The sequence below is a fragment of the Mauremys mutica genome, chromosome 2 (assembly GCF_020497125.1).
Source record: "Mauremys mutica isolate MM-2020 ecotype Southern chromosome 2, ASM2049712v1, whole genome shotgun sequence".
Taxonomy (NCBI): domain Eukaryota; kingdom Metazoa; phylum Chordata; order Testudines; family Geoemydidae; genus Mauremys; species Mauremys mutica.
The window spans coordinates 136124008-136143501 of record NC_059073.1 but is presented as its reverse complement, the minus strand read 5'-3'; the positions used below and the strand labels follow the sequence as shown (position 1 = coordinate 136143501).

Genomic DNA, 19494 nt, shown 5'->3' with positions numbered 1-19494 from the left:
CCTCTGTTTCCCCTCCTACCATTTGTCTGTCTTGTCTGTTTAGCTCTTTAGAGCAAGGACTGTCTCTCACTCTGGGTCTGTACAGCAATGCGCACAATGGGGCTGTGATCTCAGTTGTGGCGAAGAACGTTGATTCATATAAAAACCAGAATTGCCTCCAAACGTGACCTGGTGGGGGATGGGGGCATTGTGTGACTTAGGGCAAGTCTCTGAGGCCCAGATTCTCATAAGTATGTAAGCAGAATCAATGGGATTTAGGTGCCTAAATACTGTTGAAGCTCTGGGATTCGTCCCTCGGGTCTCAGTTCCCCCTCTGTACAATGGGGATAATAGCACTGCCCTGTCTCATGGGGTGCTGTTAGGATAAATATGTTACAAGATTGTGAAGGGACTTAGTTTTTAATAGGGGTAATTAGGAGCTTGGAGGTGTGGCAGGGTGGCCAATGGGAACAAGGATATGAAGTAGAAATTACATATCCAAGGTGGAAGCCAAATTCAAACAATTTAATGGGACCAAACGGGGCAGGGAGATAATCTTCATCCAAGAATGTTAAAGGAACTGTCTCATGAAATTACAAGCCCAAGAGCAAGGATTTTTAATGAATCTGTAAACTCAGGGGTCATACTCTACGACTGGAGAATTGCAAACAAAGTACCTATATTTAAGAAAGGGGAAAAAGAGTGAAAACTACAGACCTGTTAATTTGACCTCAACTGTATGCAAGGTCTTAGAACAAATTTGAAAGAGAGTAATTATAGACCTAGAGGTAAATGGTAATTGGGATAAAGTACAACATGGTTTTGCTAAAGGTAGTCATGCCAGACCAACCTGATCTCTTTCTTTGAGAAGGTAATTGATTTTCTAGACAAAGGAAATGCAGTAGATAGAATCTACCTGGATTTCAGTCAAGTATTTGATACAGTTCCACATTATGGTCAGCGATGAATTACCAACACATGATGGTTAGAAACCTTCCCCTAATTTCAAGCCTAAACTTGTTGATGGCCAGTTTATATCCATTGCTCTTGTGCCAGAATTTGCCCTTAACTTAAATAACTCTGCCTCCTCTCTGGTGTTTGTTCTCTATAAATACATCAGAGGGATAATCATATCTCCCCGAAGCCTTTGTTTCATTAGGTTGAACAAACCAAGCTCCTTAAGTCTCCTCTCCTACGGTAGGTTCCCCATTCCTTTGATCGTGCTGGTAGATGACTCGAGGTGTCTGGCTGATGGGTCTTGCTCACATGCTCAGGTTCTAATTGATCACCATATTTGGGGTTGGGAGGGAATTTTTCCCCAGGTCAGATTGGCAGTGGTTTGCTGTTACCACCTTGTCTCTGATATCAGTGACTGCAGGCCAAGTTTTCCAAAGTTACCAATGATTTTGGGTGCCCAGGTTCAGACGTCTTAAAGGGGCCTGAGTGCTCCATACTTTCTGACAGTCAAGCCCCTTCAAGCTGTCCCACGTTGGGCATAGAAAAATGGAGGCACTCCAAATGACTAGTTACTTAGAAAATCTTGGCACTGCACCCTTCCCACCTCTCATGACTGGAACAGCTGCAGGTGACTTGAGCTAACTTAATGTGGTCAAATTAAACTGCACTCTGCCTGTTTTCCTTTAAAGGGTACAAGGAAACCTTAGCCAGGGAATCCCAGCCAAATTGAATTGTCCTGGCCTTTTTGTCCAGAAGGAAAACACATTTCCGAGATGAATTCATCAAAGGGGAAACAAGCCGGAGAATTTTAACTTTGAAATTCAGCATTCGGGTTGGTCTCATTTGTTCTTTTCTTTTAATCCTTTTTTTGTTCCTTTTTTCTTGGATGGATTTCAGGAAAATAACTTGACAGCCAAGATTTTTGGTGCATGCGCGCTCTCTCTCTCTTCTCCTCCTCCCTCTTTCATGGGATTTGACCTCAGCTGCCAGGGAAGCTGACTCCAAAGCAGGTCTCAGATTTCTAGGCAAAGACTGGCTGGGCCCACCTGCTGCCTGGAGTTGTGAGCAGCAATTTGGCATGAGTTCCCCGCATTGCTGCTAAAACGGACTTGGCTCTGTCTCTCTTCACCGAGGCACTTAAAGGCAGAAATCTGAGAAGCCATGGGACTGTTCCAATAAGGTTTATTCCTGGCAGTTAGAATCTCATCCAACGACTGTGAACTCATTGTATATAACGGAAAGAGTGACATCTGGCTTGGATATTATGGAAAGATTACCAGCTGGCTTGTCATGTATTATGAAAAGAATAACATTTGCCTTAGAGGATGCTACAAGCCAGGAGCAGGGCCCCGGGGAGTGGGCTGACAAATTTCCATCACGCTGGGTGATGAACTTGCCACAGTTCTTTAAGGGAATTGACATAACTTTGTCTCTAATTCTGGGAGAGGGAGATGCTGTCATGAACTTTATTTATCTCCTGAGGAGGGGTGGGGGAAGGAAAGAAGGAAGGAGCTCAAGTACCTTCTTAGCACAAGTATGTTTAGAAAGCATCAGAGTTTTTCTGCAGTGGGGCAGGTCCCCCCTTGCCTGCAGATTGGCAAGAGGTTATGGGGGCTTTTAAGGCCAGATCTAACCTCACTGGTGTCAGTGGAAAGGGTCCCATTAACTTCAGTGAGAGCTGGATCAAGTCCTTGGCCCAGGACTCCAGACTCCTAGGGTAGACTAGACTCTACATTCTTAGCCTCCCTCCCTTCTCTCTGCCTTGTGCATGGGGAGGCATTGCTGCAGCCCCTAGAGACATACAACCTGCAGGGGGTATGAATGCCCTAGCGGGAGCATGCTCAGAAGTGGCCTCCTGTCCATGGGAACCGCATGCTTTCCAAGGCATAGCTCAGCTGTGCTAGCTGGTATGAAAAAGTAGTGGGGGGGACCCACTTTGGAGCGTCTCACATCCCTGGCAGCACTAACACTCTCCCTGCTGCTTGCACTCATGTAGCCTGATTCTAAGCTTGCTTGCACTGGGTCCACACCAATGCAGCACCACTTCAGCAGAGTCACTCCTGATTTACACCAGAAACATCTGCAAGGAGGATCAGGCCTCCAGGGAGCTCAGGTACAGGGACTATTCCCTGCAGAGGTGGACAATGGGGTTAGAGCTTCGTATACTACCCCTTTGCCCATCCACCAGAGTCAGCACTCCGCAGCCCTCTGTCCCCTGCATTCTAGCTGCAGCTTTGGTTATCTCCTGCAGGGTGGTTTATTCCTTTGCAGTAGGGCAGGAGTGTTTAGGATGGGCACTGAGGACAGGAGTCAGGCACAGGTAGAAGAGGCACAGGCTGGACATCCATGGAGGTCAGTCTGGAGGTGGTAATAGCAACACCAAGGGCAATGGATGCTGGAAGAGAGGTGGCAAATGTGGGAGTCGGGTCTCCCCTGCTCTGGATTCATGTGGTCTGCGTCTCATGTTGCATCAAAGATAGGCTCAAGTTGCCTGGATGCTGAATGGCCCAGAGCGGGGTGGGAATTGGGATTCAGGGATTTGGTCTAGCCCATTATGAAGATAGGGGCCATTTGGGAAATCCAGATCTGGGTGCAGATTTTGCACAACCCCATCTCTAAGAATAATTCTTTGCCCTTCTCTAGTCCCTGTCTTCCCTGGATCTCCAGGCACCTTGCAAGCCTGCTATCTGTGCTTTTGCATTGGTGCCCATCACCCTAGTACCCAAGCTCCACATTAATGAATTAACCCTCACAAATGCCTCCCATCCCACCCCAGGAGGTAGTAGTATCCCCATTTTGCAAATGGGCAGATTGGGGTGCAGAGAGGTGAAATGACTCACCCAAGGTCACCCAGCAGAACAGTGGCATAGGGCAGGGAATAGAGCACAAGTCCTCTGAGTCACAGTCCCCCCTATTAGCACCCCCTTGAGCAGAGCACACACTCCAGCTGTGAAATGTAAGTCCCAGATGTAAGTGGTGAGTGGCACCCAGCCTTCTCAGGTGCCAGCAGCAGTGGCTTCCCGAGCAGCAATGTATTCTTTTCTCACCCTTGCTGATGCTCCCGGGAAGGCAGGCAAGGCTTTTCACACTCTGAGCTGACATAGCTCACAGCTGGTTGCATTCAATGTCTTCAACTTGGGGGGGGGGGGAAGGAGGGGCGTGTTGACCAGATGCTCAGTAAGGTGGCTCAGCCCTGGTGTTCTGATTTCCCCCTGGGGTGCTGTATCCACAGTTTTCCATTCCATTGGTACTGGGCTTTGTTGTTTAACTTTCCCTTCTGCATCTATCCTGGCATCGCTTCTCCTTTCAGCTGCCACTGCTCAGCAGGACCTGTTTCTGTTTGCAACCTGCCTGCTGTTGTATATCCAGTTGTACCACTAGCAAGAACAAACCTTTCCTCCTTTCTCCACAGATGCTGCCTTTTGAGATTGATTTGTACCAAAATATGTATTCAGTTGGGGATAGAAACCCCCATGCTTCATGGCATTCACCAACCTCTAATTAATGGGGGTCAGGAAGAAACTTCTTGTTGGGGAAGATTATCCCATAATTGCCTACTGCAGGGATTCTTGCCCTTGCCTCAGAAGCAGCTGGTCTTGGCCACTGAGAGAAACGGGGTACTGGGCTAGATGGACTCCAATTTCGATCCAGTCTGGCAATCCCTGTGTTCTTTCTTGTGAGTTTCCCTCTTACTTTGTGTGTTTGTGAACAGACCATCGTTCAAATGTATTTGCAGGACAATTATTGGTCTGTGGGTTCTGAGGGTATGTCCACACTGCAGCTGTAACTTCCACCTTGGGTAGATGTATAGGTGGCTAGCTTTGATCAAGCTCGCATGCTAAAAATAGCAGTGTGGCCGGAGTGGTGCAGGCAGCAGGATCAGCAGCTGGCCACTTGAGTACAATCCTATCCAAGACCCTAGGTGTGTATTTGGGTGGTTAGTCTATGCCTCTGTCCACACCATTAGTAGACGTGTATCTACCCAACCTGGAAATTACACCTGCAGCTGCAGTGTAGACATAGCCTGAGATAGTGTCGTGCGCCCCTAGGTCACATGGTGTTGACTCCATTCCCTGGTGGGAAGAATGTAACTCTTACAATCAGATTTCCAGCATGAATGGCTGTGTTTGCAAATTCAGTTTGCTTTATCCTCATCTGGGGTGAACTGGCATAATCCATGAAGCTACACTGGTTTACATCAGGGGAGGATCTGGCCCTCCAAATTTGCTTCCTATGAATATTCTCCTAAATTTGGCTGTTTCCTTGAAAGCACCTTTCTGCTAGAAAATTTGCAGAAAGGGTGAAATCTTTGTAGAGGGGTGGCACAACTTTCCTTCCCCTTTTAGGGTGTATCTTCACTGCAGAGTTAGTCCAGTTGATCTGCATGGCCATCTGAACACATGTGTTAGCCTCATTCGGGTGTGAGCACCCACGCTGCAAAGCCATATCTGAGTTACTGTGACCTCCCTGTTTCTGCACCCACCAATGGTTCTTTGAGCAGAGATATTCTGATTCTTTCCCAGCCAGTTGTCAATTATGGGAGAACTTGTCTGTCCTATCGGGGGAATTATGGGAAGACATTACAGGACTATCAGCACTTGAGTGATTTAGCCTGTGTCCTCATTGCAAAGCAGGCGGGTTCTAGCCCAAGTGAAAGTGTAGCCTGGGTTCTACCCTGCACCCCCAGCTGGGCCAGGTAGCCCAGGCTTGAAGCACCTCCAGACCTGAGTAAATGGTTTTTGGGTGTGGACTGTAGGGAGAGTTAGTGTAAAACACTGGTAAGAGCCCAGATTAACTCCTCAGTGAAGACACACCCTGGGGGGACTCAATCCTGCAAGGTTCTGAGCGCTCCAAAGCCAATCCAGTAAAGCACTTAAACACATGCCTGACTTTAAACACAGGAGTTGACTTCATTGAGACTCTACATGTGCGTAGGTGCTTTCCTGAGTATGGGATGGAAAGCTCAGAGCCTTGTAGGCTGGAGCCCAGGGCACCTGTCACTGCGTTGATTCTGCCACAGGCTGTGGAAAAGTGCCTTTCCCTTTGGGAGAATAATATCACAGACCAGGGAAATAAACAAGCAGGTTTACTGAAGCCTAATCTGCTGCATTGTGAGGAGGAGTGGAGTGCTATCAGGTTAGCTTTGCGTTGGATTTACGAGTGGCACTAAAACAAAAGAGCTGAGCATGACAGAAAGGAGAGGTTTGTTTCCAGCAAGGAGCGGGAGCTGGCTCTGAACTGGGGGTGAGGAGAGGGTGGGCTGATGTATGCATTGACGTCCTTCCCTCCTGAGGGCTGACAACATGTACAGTTCGCTCACTGAAGGGTGGGGGAGTTGGATCAGGGGCCAGGCCAGTCTGATTTGCTTTTGTTCTCACATTTTCCACAAGAGAAGAGGGAATTAAAACCCACATCAGTGGCTCCTGAATGGAACACTCCTGACACGCAAGCAGCACACACTCCTCTCTCTCAGGGTCCGTCCACACTGCAATCTGAAGTGTGATTGTGCTAGCTTTACGCACGCTAGCATGGCTTAAAACAGCAACGTAGGTGCAGCGGTGCAGGCTGCAGCATGGGCTGCACAAGCCCACCTGGAATGCTGGGCACTTATGCGCATTGGAAAGCCCATGCTGCCACATCTCCACTGCTAGTTTTAGTTATGCTACTGTGGGTAAGTCCACCCCATCTGCAATCCCACCTCCAGCTGCAGTGTAGACGTACTCTCGGTTGGTGTGTCTGCTTACAGCACGTCGGGAGGTGTTAGCCAGGAGACGGAAGCCAGGGAATTGTTGGCTAAGGTGCAATAAGAACAGGAGTACTTGTGGCACCTTAGAGACTAAGGGCTTGGCTACACTTACAAATTTGCAGCGCTGCAGCAGGGTGTGAAAACACACCCTCTCCAGCGCTGCAAATTGCAGCGCTGCAAAGCGCCAGTGTGGTCAAAGCCACAGCGCTGGGAGCGCGGCTCCCAGCGCTGTACGTTATTCCCCACAGGGAGGTGGAGTACGGACAGAGCTCTCCCAGCGCTGGCGCTTTGACTACACTTAGCGCTTCAAAGCGCTGCCGCGGCAGCGCTTTGAAGTGTAAGTGTAGCCAAAGCCTAACAAATTTATTTGAGCATAAGCTTTCGTGGGCTACAGCCCACTTCTTCAGATGCATAGAATGGAACATATAGTAAGGAGATATATATACATACAGAACATGAAAAGGTGGAAGTTGCCATACCAACTGTAAGAGGCTAATTAATTAAGATGAGCTATAATCAGCAGGAGGGAAAAAAAACTTTTGTAGTGATAATCAAGATGGGCCATTGCAGACAAGAGGTGTGAGGATACTTAAGATGGGGAAATAGATTAAATTCCCTGTCTGTGTGTTCCATTCTATGCATCGGAAGAAGTGAGCTGTAGCTCACGAAAGCTCATGCTTAAATAAATTTGTTAGTCTTTAAGGTGCCACAAGTACTCCTGGTTTTTTTGCGGATACAGACTAACACGGCTGCTACTCTGAAACCTGTTATTCCTTTAGCTGTTTCTCTTTCTCCCCTGCTGTCCTCTGTCCTGCCCTTTCCCACTTGGTCATTAAAGACAAGTTTGTTATGCTGCTGGTTAGCCAGAATGCTTCTCTTGGGCAATCCTTTTAAACTGGAGAGAGGCACTCGGGTCCTATGGTGGCAAAGGCCATATAGACACCTAGCTAGACAGAGAGCATAGGACAATTGAGTCTCAGAATAAGACAAAGGCTGAAAATTTGCATCCTGTACTCTTTACCATGCTTGCTGGCCCCCATTAGGCCCTGGGAAGCAGAGAACAGCTGTAATATACTGCTCTTTGGGGACACCTCCCTACCCAAGTGGGCTGGAAGCAGGCTCCACATATGGACCTCATACCAGCTATTCACCAGCTGGGGAAGACACTCTGAACAGAGGTTATTCTCATGGGACCAGTTATTCCCATGCTAAGTCCCCTTTCCGCTTCTGAGCAGCATAGAACGGGCCTTAGCGTCACTGAGAATCAGGCCTGATGCATTTTTAAGTTCCTGCCTGAGCACTTGTATCCTTTAGCATCACCTCGCCAGCTTAGGAGAATTGAAAACGCCAGGGGTGAGACATGCAGGAGGAGGTGATATCTGAGCTCATTAATTCTGGTGAGCTGTATCATACCTCGCTGTTTGTTTCTGGGCTGGTAATGATCGAGGCAAACTATTGTTTTTACACTGCCTAACTCCAGGGAGAGAATGTTGTATCCAGAGGAAGAGAAAGATCTCTTCATTGTCCTTTACCAGGGCTGCTCTGCAAATCCAGGAATCCCCTGGGACCTTTTAGCTTTAGCAGCTCCATAATTCATGATCCAGCTGAACAGCGGTGCATATCATTAACCCTAATGCTGAAGTCAGGGCTTCTCTACTCTCAGTACAGAATGTCTGTGCCAGGCACATTGGAAGCCAAGAGAGTAGGGGTTCAGGATACCCCGTCTTGTAGTCTTATGTGTTCTTCAGGTAGAGATGTTCATGTGTTTATGGGAGACCTGGCAAATTGGGTCCACATTCCGTAATTACAGTAGCAAGCCCAGAGTTAGGCACTGTACAGATACAGTGAGAGACAATCCCTGCCCTGGAGATCTGACAGTCTAAATAGATGAGCAGTGGGAAGGAGGAAGATGAATATCCCCAGGTAACAGTGGGGAACAGAGGCACAGAGAGATAAAGAGTACATCTGCCCTGCAGCTGGCAGCGTGCCTCCCAGCCCAGCTAGCCAGAACTGTGGCACACTCCCAGTTGCAGCGGAGACATTCCCTAAGTGACTTACCCAGGGTCACACAGGGAGTCTGTGGCAGAGCCAGCAGTTGAACCCCCTTTTCTCAAGTCCCAGTGTCTTAACCACAAGACCAGCTTTCGTCTCTGTCTAAAGTAGATGCAGCTCCACTGGAGGTCTCTGGACCAGATTTATCAGTGGACTAAATGGTGGTGTCATCTGCATTATTATTATTATTATTACTATTGTTATTGTTTTATTATTTATTACTGTTAATTATTTATATTACCCTAGTGTCTAAAGGCCCCAATCCCATTAAGATTGGCACATCCCATTAACATAGCCCTGGAAAATGTAGTCTGTAGATAGGCAGTAAGTGGGTCAGCAAACTGGTGTAAGTGCTAATTCAGAGCAAAAATGAGTGTAACTTACACACTAAGGGCTTAACAAGCAGCAGGAGAAGGTATAAGATACAGCACATGGGATGACTGTTTATCTTCCAGTTTCCTGGCGGCTGTTGCATGTTTCACTTCTAATCCTTTGGCATGTACAGCAGAGCCAACCACACTCAGTTTTGAACACACAGAATGCCAGACTGGCACAAGTTGCACCACTTTCCCTCTTACCCTTGTTTTCCAACCACTTGCATCCTGTCCTCAATTGTTATTGCTGAGTGCTAGTAAGCAACTGCTGAGTTCCACCCCATGGGTGGCTGCATTTCAGCAGGATCTGTCACTCATTCTGTAGAGCGCTTTGATATCCGTTGTGACAAAAAGCAATGTATAAATGGAGGGTATTACTGCAGATCCTTCCACTTCATTCAATCACGGCTTCGTTTGTTCCTCCATTTAATGTGATCAAAAACTTCTGGATCCAAATAATTCATATTTAAACCCCCCCACACAATTTCCGCCCTTTATTTTGATCAATTTGGATGGCTCTAGGCAGGTAGTATTGGATAATTCAATCACTGGTTGTAGAGAGCTGACATTTAATTAACAAGGAAGCAAAAAGAAAAAAATTGGAAAAAGGCAAGAAAAAATTGCTCAGGGGAGACTCCCCTGTGAAAGCCAAGGTCTTCTCTACACTGAGCAATATGATGTCAGGGGACCTGGCTACATTGACCCAGTTTGGCTGAGTCACAATTCAGTCCTCAATATGTTGCAAACCCTGATGAGGGAGATTCTGTTATTGTTACTGAGTTCCACAATGTGGTGTTTTTTACAGTGCATGTGGGGCACCTATTCCAGGTATTACGGTGAGGCAGTATAATCTAGGTATTAGGGCACTGGACTGGGAGTCAGGAGGCTTAGGTTCTATTCCATGTTGTGACTGTGGGTGTGTCACGTAGACTATTTCCTTCGCTGGTCTTGTCTGTTGAGACTGTAAGCTCTTTGGGGCAGAAGCTGTCCCTCACTAGGTATATGCACAGTGGAGTATGCAGGTCTACTGCAACATTAATAATAATAAGGCACCACGTGTTAGATGACTGGAACTGATTAGACTGAATCGAGAAGAGTATTCATTTAGAGATCCACAGAGTTCAGCTCTGGCTTTGCCAAAGCTGTTCTAGGTTTGGAGCTGGTTTTCTTTTTCTGTTGACTCATCTCTTGTTCAATTATTACTTTTGTTCCTGGGAGGAAACCCCATTTTTTTTCTTGGCCAGCTTTCCCAACTGTAGAAAGTTCCCTACCCAGTGCTGCCAGTTCCATTTTAGATTGAAATGATACGATTTGCAAGGCAGCTTTGATGTAACTGAGAAGAAAATTCCTATTGGCAGCAGTAAGCCATATAGCTGTAAGGCTGTAATGTAAGCAAACTCCTTAACTCCATATGGAACTCCTCGTTATTGGCCTTTCTGGAAATCTCTCTCTCTCTCTCTCGCTCTCTCTCTCTATCCAGGGGCGGCTCTAGCAATTTCGCCGCCCCAAGCACGGCGGCACGCCGCGGGGGGTGCTCTGCCAGTCGCCGGTCCCGCGGCTCCGGTGGATCTCCTGCAGACGTGCCTGCGGAGGGTCCGCTGGTCCCGCGGCTCCGGTGGAGCATCCGCAGGCATGCCTCCGGGTGGTCCACCGGAGCCGCGGGACCAGCGGACCCTCCGCAGGCACGTCTGCAGGAGGTCCACTGGAGCCTCGGGACCAGCGGACCCTCCGCAGGCATGTATGCGGGAGGTCCACCGGAGCCGCCTGCCGCCCTCCCGGCGACCGGCAGAGCGCCCCCCGCGGCATGCCGCTCCAAGCACGCGCTTGGCGCACTGGGGTCTGGAGCCGGCCCTGTATCTATCTATCTATCTATCTATCTATCTATCCTCCATCTTTCTCTGACCTCCCTCTCTTCAGAGTCCCCTCTTCCTTTCTTTCTCTCCCTGTTTAGCCAACCCCAAGAAAACCCCATCCTCCAAAGGAATTAAAACAAAACACATGAAGGAAGACACCAATCAAAATGGTGGCACTAACATGGTGTTTGCAGACCATCACTGTGTTCGCTCTGCTTGCATGTGCCATCCTTCCCCCTAGTCCTTGGTTCTGTCTTTGTAAGTTCTACAGGGCAGGGACTGTCTCATTCTGTGTTTTTACAGCACCTCATGCAATGATCTCAGCTGGGGTCCCTAGGTGCTACCATAACACACATAATAATAATAGCCGTGCTCCCATATGGCCCTCATCACCTTGGTATTTGAGAGCCTCCCATTAGGCAACAAATATTATGGTTGTTGTCTCTCTCTCCCCTGCCACCGAGAAGCAAGAGAAGACAACAAGGGGTATGAAGGAAAACAGAGGCAAAGTGGCTTATCCAGCAGTCTGAGGCAGAGCCAGGAATAGAACTGAAATTGCCTGGCTTTCAGTCTGCTGACTTAGCCACTAGCCCAAACAAAGATGGGCTTGGAAGAAAGGGAAGAGGCTTTATTTGCATCTTTATGTGATGCTCAGAAGCAGGATGTTCTGGTCTGTTCCCCCACCGCCCCTAATCCCTGACACCACTGTCATCCTTTCCCTTTCTTCTGGCCTGTTTGTCACCTTCATTCTGCCCACCCTGTAGCTTAGAGCTACGCCAGTGGTGCACTGGGGTGAGCATGAGAGCCTAGAGGGGAGCTAGTATGGGCAAGCAGAGCCTCTGGTTTCTTATTCCCTTTGTAAACTTGCGACTTTGTATTTCAGTGTCACCGGCAAATCACAAAAACAACCCAACCCCGGGCGCTTCAACCGCACGCCAGCCTCTAACATTCCAGGGGGCCGATAAGATCCAGCAGTGAAATTATACAATCCTGGAATGATGCTGGCAGCAGCGTGGCCAAACAAGGATATGAAATTTACAGAGCACTCGGAATGTAGGCAGTACTTAAAGAGCGAGCAATGTCCCAGCATACCAGCCACTGCTGGTAACTAGCTAAGCATATTAGGGCAGTGTCTTGTATGCCATCCTTATAGTATTTACAGGGTAACTAGGAATCTGTGTGCAGTACTTGGACACCAACATAAGTGATGTCCCCAGCTCACCGCTCCTTCCTCAGTGGAAGGGCCCTGAGTAAGCAAGCACCAATGAATATAGGGTTACTCACAGTACATGCAAGGTAAATAATAGTGCAACATGCATGGATACCCTTGGAACTGTATAATGGTGTAGCTACAGCTTTGCTACTCCTAGTATTTCCAGTGTAGTTACTATGGCCCAGGGTCACATGCACAGCTAGCCATGTAACTGGCTGACTGTAGCAGTGCAGTGTAAACCAGCAAAGGGTTTCCTTTAATCCAAGGCATCAGACACAAGAAAGGGTAGCCTTGTGATTTGGGCATTGGCCTGGGATGCAGGAGAGATGAGTTCAGTGCTTGGAGCGTCTGAAAACTTCCTTGGGTGACCCTTAGTCTCTCTGCAGCATTGTGAAACAGGGGGACGGCACTGCCCTCGTTTGTGTAGTCTGCTTCAGTTTGTAAGCTCTCCAGGGCAGAGACTTTCTCTTGCTCTATGGCAGGGGTTGGCAACCTTTCAGCAGTGGTGTGCCGAGTCTTCATTTATTCACTCTAATTTAAGGTTTCGCATGCCAGTAATACATTTTAACATTTTTAGAAGGTCTCTTTCTATGTCTATAATATATAACTAAACTATTGTTGTATGTAAAGTAAATAAGGTTTTTAAAATATTTAAGAAGCTTCATTTAAAATTAAATTAAAATGCAGAGCCCCCCGGACCGGTGGCCAGGACCCGGGCACTGTGAGTGCCACTGAAAATTAGCTTGTGTGCTGCCTTCGGCACGCGTGCCATAGGTTGCCTACCCCTGCTCTATGGTGCCACAGAACCTGACACGATGGGCACCCTGTTTTGGCTGCAGCCACTAGGTTCCTAGAAGGAGCTATTGCTTCGGCCTATCTGTAATGCTAACACCTCGCAACCCGTACATGGACCCAGACACTAATGACATGAAACTTGTGGCAATGTGACAGCACAGTGATTGCTCTTGCAACAGGGAGAGTCGGCCCCATGCCCTGCAACAGAGCCGCTCTCACGTCCCCCCGGCTCTCTGCTCACCATCCCCTGAGTGCGTCAGAGAGGAGCTTGCAGGTCAGGTTGTTGAGAGAGGTTTGAAGCGAAGATACGGAGTTTTTCCTGCTGTTTTGGCTGGCGAGGCTCTAAAGGCTTCTGTTTCTGTCACCCTGAGGGCTCAGGGATGGCAGGACCCAGCCACTCGGAACGAGCTGGACAGGCACATCAGCCTCGGCTGTGCTCAGAAGCCACATCTCTCTGAAGTCAAGCAAGTATGAGTCACTCAGGCGGGGAGCGTTTGTGCTGAGAGGAGTGGGAGGGGGCTCTGAAGTGCCTGTCACCCAAACCCCTCAATGGTTGTCCAGCCCGTCAGGCTTTGAAAGCATTAAGGCTTGATCCTGCAAAGTGCTGGACACTCTCTGCTCCCACTGGAGCTGGGGTGTGCTGACTGAACTCAGCACCTCTCAAAATTAGGCCCTTAGTGTCTGTTCCCATTCTGGCTTAGGAACAAACTGTAAACAGCTCAGAAATCCTTACCCCGTCAACTGCCGGGAAAAGCGTGCCAGGCTCTCGCTGACTTCAGTGGGTCTTAGGGCGGTGTGTCATCCAGCAACAGCAGGGAAGGGAGACCCCAAGGACAGCTGCCAAGTGGGCTGCAGAAAAAGTAGGCCATGAAGGAGAGCTTTGATCTGTCTCTCTCTTTGTGAGCACGGTTGCAAGAGGCCTGATGTGAATTCTCCTGGTTTTTGCTGTGTGCGCAGTGCATAGTGCAGTGGCTGGATGCCGGGCAGGAGAGAATGGGTCACTGATGCTTCATAGAATCTTTTATCCAGACCTTCCTGCTCCAAACCAGCATTTCTTACTGCCAGGGGAAGTGGTGGCCTTCGTGTCTGGGTCTCCCTGTGTTTGTGAGAACCTGTTTAAAACAACGATGGAGCAACGAGGTGAAATATTTCCCCTTTTGTTTCCCAATGTGTGTATGTATAAAAGGAAGGGCTTTGTCTCACTCTGTCCCCGGTGAGCTGCTGAATAGCTGAGGGATATAAATCCTCCTGCTTCAGGGCACAAACCAGCCACTAACTAATGAGGGTCAGGAAGAATCTTCTCCTGTGAGCAGGTTATTCCTTAATTGTCCACTGGGGTTTCTTGCCTCTTCCCTCTGAAACAGCTGGTGCTGGCCACTGTCAGAGCCAAGTCTGATCTGTTATGGCAATTGTTATGTTCCCATGAGAAGCCATATGACATTTGCATGGGTCTGCTTGGGTTAGGCACTCTGATATTCTCTCCATATGTGTATAGCCATATCATTTCTTCGCTGTAAATCCAGCCTTACAAAAGCCCCATGGAAATGTACTAGCCCAGGCTTTGAATCTACTCACCCAACCTTTGGCATGTTCCTGAAAAACAAGACCCCCTCCCCCATCCCCCAAACAACCCAACCCCTATAAATAGCTCATTCGCCCATCAGGAAATCTTACTCCCGGTGAGGAGTGGAATTTTGCAAGGTTGTGGTGATCAGCATGGCCGTAATCAGCAAAGAGATCCGGGAACCTGCTTATTCTTGAGAGGCAGGCCTGAGACCTCAGCCCACCCTGTCCCCTTCATGCTTTCTCTGCATTCTGATTCTTGCTTCTGAGGGTTTGTGTTTTTAGTGCAAAGTTAACTCGAATTCTACTCAAGTGTTGCCCCTAACCAGAGTCCCATCCATGCACAGAAACCTCTCACTTGAGTCTGCTGGTGCTTTTCACTCAAGCTGGCTGGACTAATGGGGGAGGGCAATTGATCTTCAGAGCATCCTCATGTTCTGGGTGTGAGCTATGTTCAAAACCTACCCGGATCTACGCTACAAAGAGGTTGATGTAAGTCACCATTTGTCAACTTATTTGTGCGTGTGTTTGCACTCAAATCTGTCTCCCAATAACATAAATGCCCTGTTACGGTGATGCAGTAACGCCATCTCCCTGAACGGTGTCGAGCCATGGTTGACATACAGTGGTAGACGCTGCATGAGTGTGATCGATGACAGAATGAGATCATATACATTAAAATATTGCTGCAGATTCTAGCCATTATTCTCCTTTAGCTCTCCTCTCTAATACGTTCTCTTCTCTTCTTTTTCTCTCTGCTTTAAAACCACTGAATTTACTAGTTCTTAGGGAGGAAAAAGCAGACAAACCAACCAAACCCTGTTCTCTCTCTTGTGTTTTGTAACCAGGTCAAGATTGGCAGATTTTCACACAAATTGTCAAGTCTCTTTCCAGTCACTTACCAGCTGCCCCGGGGATAATTACCAGGCGTGTCTGGGCTCCTACGCAGGGATAATAGGTGAGTCTGTCTTGTTCATCATGCAGAGCACAGCAGGGTTGCCTTTCTCAATCAGTGTCTGGGTTTGGGGGGACTGGTTTATGGATTGTGGCTTGGGGGACTTGACACTTTAGAGACAGAATAACTTAGTGCTGGGGCGTATTGGAGGGGTGGTAGTGGATGCAGACGTTGGAAGTTTAGCAAAGCTGCTGCAGCCAGCAAGAACAACCACTTGTATCTGCAGGAACCTTCCTCTTAGCTCGCAAGAGCAAAAGCACCAACCCCTTTGTGCATCTGCTGCAGGGTGGGGTTATAGGGAGATGCTGTGGCCCAGTGGACAGGGGGAGCTGGGTTGTATTCCTACCTCTACCTGCTGTGTAACCTTGGATAAGTCTCAGGTTTCCCTCTGTTAAAGGGGCATAGAGATGCTGGCCTTGCTATGTACAGCAAGCTCTGTTGCTAAAGGAGGATGTATTATTACTGGAGACAACTCTGGTTCTAGAGGTGCACCTGGGAGAAAACAGGTGAAGGTGGCAGAGGTGTTTGGCAAGCTCAGCCGATGCCGATTGGCCTTTCCCCAGAGGGGTGCTCCCGAGGTCTTCGGCAGTAGGTTAAATCCTAGGGTGCAGGTTGCAGGGGAGAGAGCTGTGAGTTTCAGAGATAGAAAATCCAGCCGCTTTGTCACTGACTCAGTTTCACTCTTCAGTCCAGGGTTTTGCTTCTCTCGGCTTTGCTCTGACCCAGAGCTCCTTCTCCCCCGCCCCCCGCAATTACTGCACAGCATTGCAGTGGCCACAGTGGGCAACCGGGAAATGTTGTTATGATCCTGACACCAGGACTCAAAGGCATCCTGACACCAGGAACGCAGAGGGGATGATGGGTGGGCCAGGGCCCCGTGTGAAGCTGTCAGGGCAGCTCTGCTCATCGCACCTGAAGAGAGACGCAGGGGCAGGTTGAGCAGGCGAGCAGCATGTCTGAGTCAGACAAGATTCCCACAGAGAGAAGGAAGGAGCAGGGGACCAGGCCAGCTCAGAGGGACCAAGAGCCATGTGTCTGCTTAGACAGGACAATACCAGGGGCTAGTTATGGGACATGGAGCCTTTCGCCCACCACCAAATTGTTATCCTCCCTCCATCTCCCACTGAGTTACCTGCTTCCCCTTCTGTGCTGTGGATCCCACCCTGAGCTGGTTCCTGAGTGAGCAGCTGGAGGGAGAGTCCCTGGTAGCGGGGGTCTCTCAGAGCCACTTGGGTTGGGGAGAGCTGGGGGCTGGAACGAGCCATCTGCAGTTCCCTTTAGCTCTGCCTGGATCATGGGGAATCCACTGGGCATGGAAGACGAGAGCCAAGCTGGTGCACAGCCCACCCTGCTGTGAGGGGAGGCTGTCGGGGCAGAAGGGAGCACAGAGCTGTTTCTCTCCGTCAGACTTTGCTCTTCTGGCCCTTGATTCCCTTTCCTTCCTCCTGAGCAGGGTTCGATATGACACCCAACTACATTGACTCGAGCATCGCCAGCATCACGGTGTCGCCCTGGTGCTCCTGCAGAGGAAGCGGCAACATGGAGGAGGAGTGTGAGAAGTTCCTGAGAGACTTCACGGAAAATCCATGTCTCCGTAAGGCACCGCTCTTCACTCGTTGTCTGTCTGAAGGGGCTTTGGCCTGTCCCAGGGAGCAGGGCAGGAGCTCTGGCTGTGGGAGAGCTCCCTCCTATTCTAGACGCATTCTCTCCCACCAAGGAGTGCTGTAGGGAGCCAGGCAGGAGGGCTGGCTATGGGGGAGCTCCCAGATATTCCAGTCCCAGCCTCTCCCAGCAGAAGCTGTGGGAAGCAGTCTGATGCAAGGGACTCCATGGAGTGCTATATGCTGTGCTGCAGGAGCACTTTGTGTCGGTGGAAGCTCACAACTGCTGTATTGCAAGCTTCTCTCAGCAGTGGTGCTGCAGGTGTCTGTAACCTCCTAGATTTTCTGGCCTCTCCACAAGACCCTGTCAGAGCTCCTGCTCCATGTCTCTGAACAGGAAGGAGATGTAGGAAATTCCTTCTGGCTTGGGCTTGCTTTCTGTGGAGTTTTGGGAAACCTTACAACCTTGCAGATAGCTATTGACAAGGTCCCTTTGATGAAGGAGGCTCTGGTGTGCTGAGCTCTGGGAGTTTCATTCTCTCCATTACTTATTATAATTGTATCCATTTAATTAGTTGTCATTCAATTTAATCATCCAAAAATGTTACCGTCAAGCTCTCGCCTAGTGCTAACAATGTCCCCATCCCTGCCTAATCGTCAAGCTAATTTAATCTGTTTTGGGGGTAACAACTGAGTGCAAGCAGGCCTGGATTATTCTGCCATTGCAATTTAGTCCTGCCTTGCAGGATTAGCCTAGCGCACTCATGAAACAGAAGGCATTGTCGATTTCACACCAGGAGGCATTGTAGAGAAGGAAGTAGGAGCCCTGGCTCCCTTGGTACTATGTAAATAGTAAATAAAGAAATAATACAATTATTATTATTAATAATGCACCTCAATCCTGACCAGCAGCACCCTTGTTTTTCCAGTTCTGGATTCCTCATATGCTGGTCTGCCAATTCCCCTGACTCCTGACCTGTAGCACCGCCTGCTATTCCAGTCATGGCCCCCATTCCCTACCCCACCCTAATGTTTCCAGTGCCCCCCCCCCACTATTCCTGCCTGCTAACCCTATGCAGCTGTACCAGTGCACCTCAGTTCAGACTTGCACAGCTGCCACATTCTGTACAGCACCATGTAGGACATACTATGCAAATAAGCTATTTTGCATATTTGCAGATAGTTTGCATTTACTCTTAAACTTCCCCTTAAAAGTATCATGAGGATTTCATGCTGGTGAAAGGCATTGGGCAGAGTTAAGGTTACCTATACAGCCCCCTTATGCATGTTCATTAGGACACAGTGTTTAATTATACCACTACATGCTGCTTTTCCCCCACATGAGTTATCAGGATTTGAACCTAAGGCCTTCTGTGCCACAGCATACACCTCAGCCATCTGAGCTATAGTATAGGAAGAGCTGTTGCTCTAAGCAGGCTGTTATCCTCTATGTGGACTAGTCCATAGAGTGGGGGACACGTCACCAATGGGTTATACTACTTTTTGTGAGGCAGCACTGGAATGCTGGGTGTCAGGATTCCTAGCTCTGGGAGGAGAGTATGGCCTAGTGGTCGGTGACAGCACAGCCAAGCACAGTTCAGCCCACAAAGTGGATGACACTTGCTATGTCATGTTTGAGAGTGGCATGGCATTTTACAAGCTACAGAGGCAGGCACAACAGAGCTGCCAAATGCATGAGTGTTGTGTGAGATGCGTGATATGGGACTTTTGGACCAGCTTCATCCTCCACTGTTCCAGACTGAGGTTCTCCAGAGAGCTTACCAGTCCCGTCAAAAGCGTGTGTCCGTTTTGTTATATGGCTCAATGGCTGCCAGGGTTTAGACTGAGATCTGCCCAAACTCATTTCACTTGTGAGTGCTAGAGATGTTGGAGTCCAGAGTTAGGTAACAAATGTGTTATTGCCTTGTCCCACCAACACCTGTTCCCCACCTCATCATATAGCTCAGTTAAGCCACTGCAGTTGCAACATGCCATTGATACGCTAGACAGACCCAGGTCTATTTCCACCTACATACAATCATAGAAGATTAGGTTTGGAAGAGACCTCAGAAGGTCATCTAGTCCAACCCCCTGCTCAAAGCAGGACCAACCCCAACTAAATCATCCCAGCCAGGGATTTGTCAAGCCGGGCCTTGAAAACCTCTAAGGATGGAGATTCCACCATCTCCCTACGGAACCCATTCCAGTGCTTCACCACCCTCCTAATGAAATCGTTGTTTCCTAATATCCAACCTAAACCTCCCCCACTGCAACTTGAGACCAGAGAAGGGCTACTAGGATGATCCGAGGAATGGAAAACCTGTCTTATGAAAGGAGACTCAAAGAGCTTGGCTTGTTTAGCCTAACCAAAAGAAGGCTGAGGGGAGATATGATTGCCCTCTATAA

At 48.8% G+C, this 19494-nt stretch overlaps 1 protein-coding gene across 2 annotated transcripts in view; it reads left to right on the top strand.

The window, feature by feature from the left end:
• GFRA2 (GDNF family receptor alpha 2) overlaps positions 1–19494 on the top strand; it is a 102100-nt gene that overhangs the window by 67716 nt on the left and 14890 nt on the right. For both annotated transcript variants that reach the window (XM_045007799.1, XM_045007798.1), the window contains exons 5-6: positions 15381–15490; positions 16941–17081. In XM_045007799.1, the coding sequence (XP_044863734.1) occupies positions 15381–15490; positions 16941–17081 (251 nt within the window). The remainder of the gene's footprint in view (positions 1–15380; positions 15491–16940; positions 17082–19494) is intronic.